General features: G+C 17.5%; 1 protein-coding gene across 1 annotated transcript; it reads right to left on the bottom strand.

The window, feature by feature from the left end:
* Nucleotides 1-203: 203 nt before the first annotated feature.
* ENH_00020240 (hypothetical protein, conserved) lies at nt 204-322 on the bottom strand (the record flags this gene model as incomplete). The annotated part of the gene is made up of 1 exon (XM_013579443.1): nt 204-322. A coding segment is annotated over one exon (119 nt), but the record flags the coding sequence as incomplete, so codon positions are not given.
* Nucleotides 323-1,034: the final 712 nt, after the last annotated feature.

The raw sequence follows: 1,034 nt of genomic DNA, 5'->3' as shown, positions 1-1,034 counted from the left end.
TCTTTTTATTTCTTTTTATTTCTTTTATTTCTTTTATTTTTTATTTCTGCAAATGCAGAAAAAATTGAATTTAGTTGCACGTTCTGCATGCTTCGTTCCCGTCGACAAAACCATTTGCCTTTTTCCTTTTTTCACTTTAATTTACTTTTATTTATTTATTTATTTATTTATTTATTTATTTATTTATTTATTTATTTATTTATTTATTCTTCTTCTTCCTCCTCTTCCTCCTCTTCTTCCATGGCCTCTTTGAAGTTCGAAATCAATCTTTTCACTTCCTCTTTGGGGCCCGTGGCCTCTTCGTCCATGTGCGCGGCGAACTCTGCGGGAAGTTCCAAAAAAAGGAATTAAATTGAAAAATAAATCAAAAATAAAATTCAAAAATGAAATAAAATGAAATAAAATGAAATAAAATGAAATAAAATGAAATAAAATGAAATAAAATGAATTAAAATGAATTAAAATGAATTAAAATGAAATAAAATGAATTAAAATGAAATAAAATGAATTAAAATGAATTAAAATGAATTAAAATGAAATAAAATGAAATAAAATGAAATAAAATGAATTAAAATGAAATAAAATGAAATAAAATGAAATAAAAGGAAATAAAATGAAATAAAATGAAATAAAATGAAATAAAATGAAATAAAATGAAATAAAATGAATTAAAATGAATTAAAATGAAATAAAATGAAATAAAATGAAATAAAATGAAATAAAATGAAATAAAATGAAATAAAATGAAATAGAATGAATTAAAATGAAATAAAATGAATTAAAATGAATTAAAATGAATTAAAATGAATTAAAATGAATTAAAATGAATTAAAATGAATTAAAATGAAATAAAATGAAATAAAATGAAATAAAATGAATTAAAATGAAATAAAATGAATTAAAATGAAATAAAATGAAATAAAATGAAATAAAATGAAATAAAATGAAATAAAATGAAATAAAATGAAATAAAGTGAAATAAAATGAAATAAAATGAAATAAAATGAAATAAAATGAAATAAAATGAATTAAAA

This window comes from Eimeria necatrix, genomic scaffold (genome assembly GCF_000499385.1).
Source record: "Eimeria necatrix Houghton genomic scaffold, Enh_scaff1694, whole genome shotgun sequence".
Classification (NCBI taxonomy): domain Eukaryota; phylum Apicomplexa; class Conoidasida; order Eucoccidiorida; family Eimeriidae; genus Eimeria; species Eimeria necatrix.
Note: the sequence above shows the minus strand (reverse complement) of the source record. Positions and strands in the feature narration are given on the sequence as shown.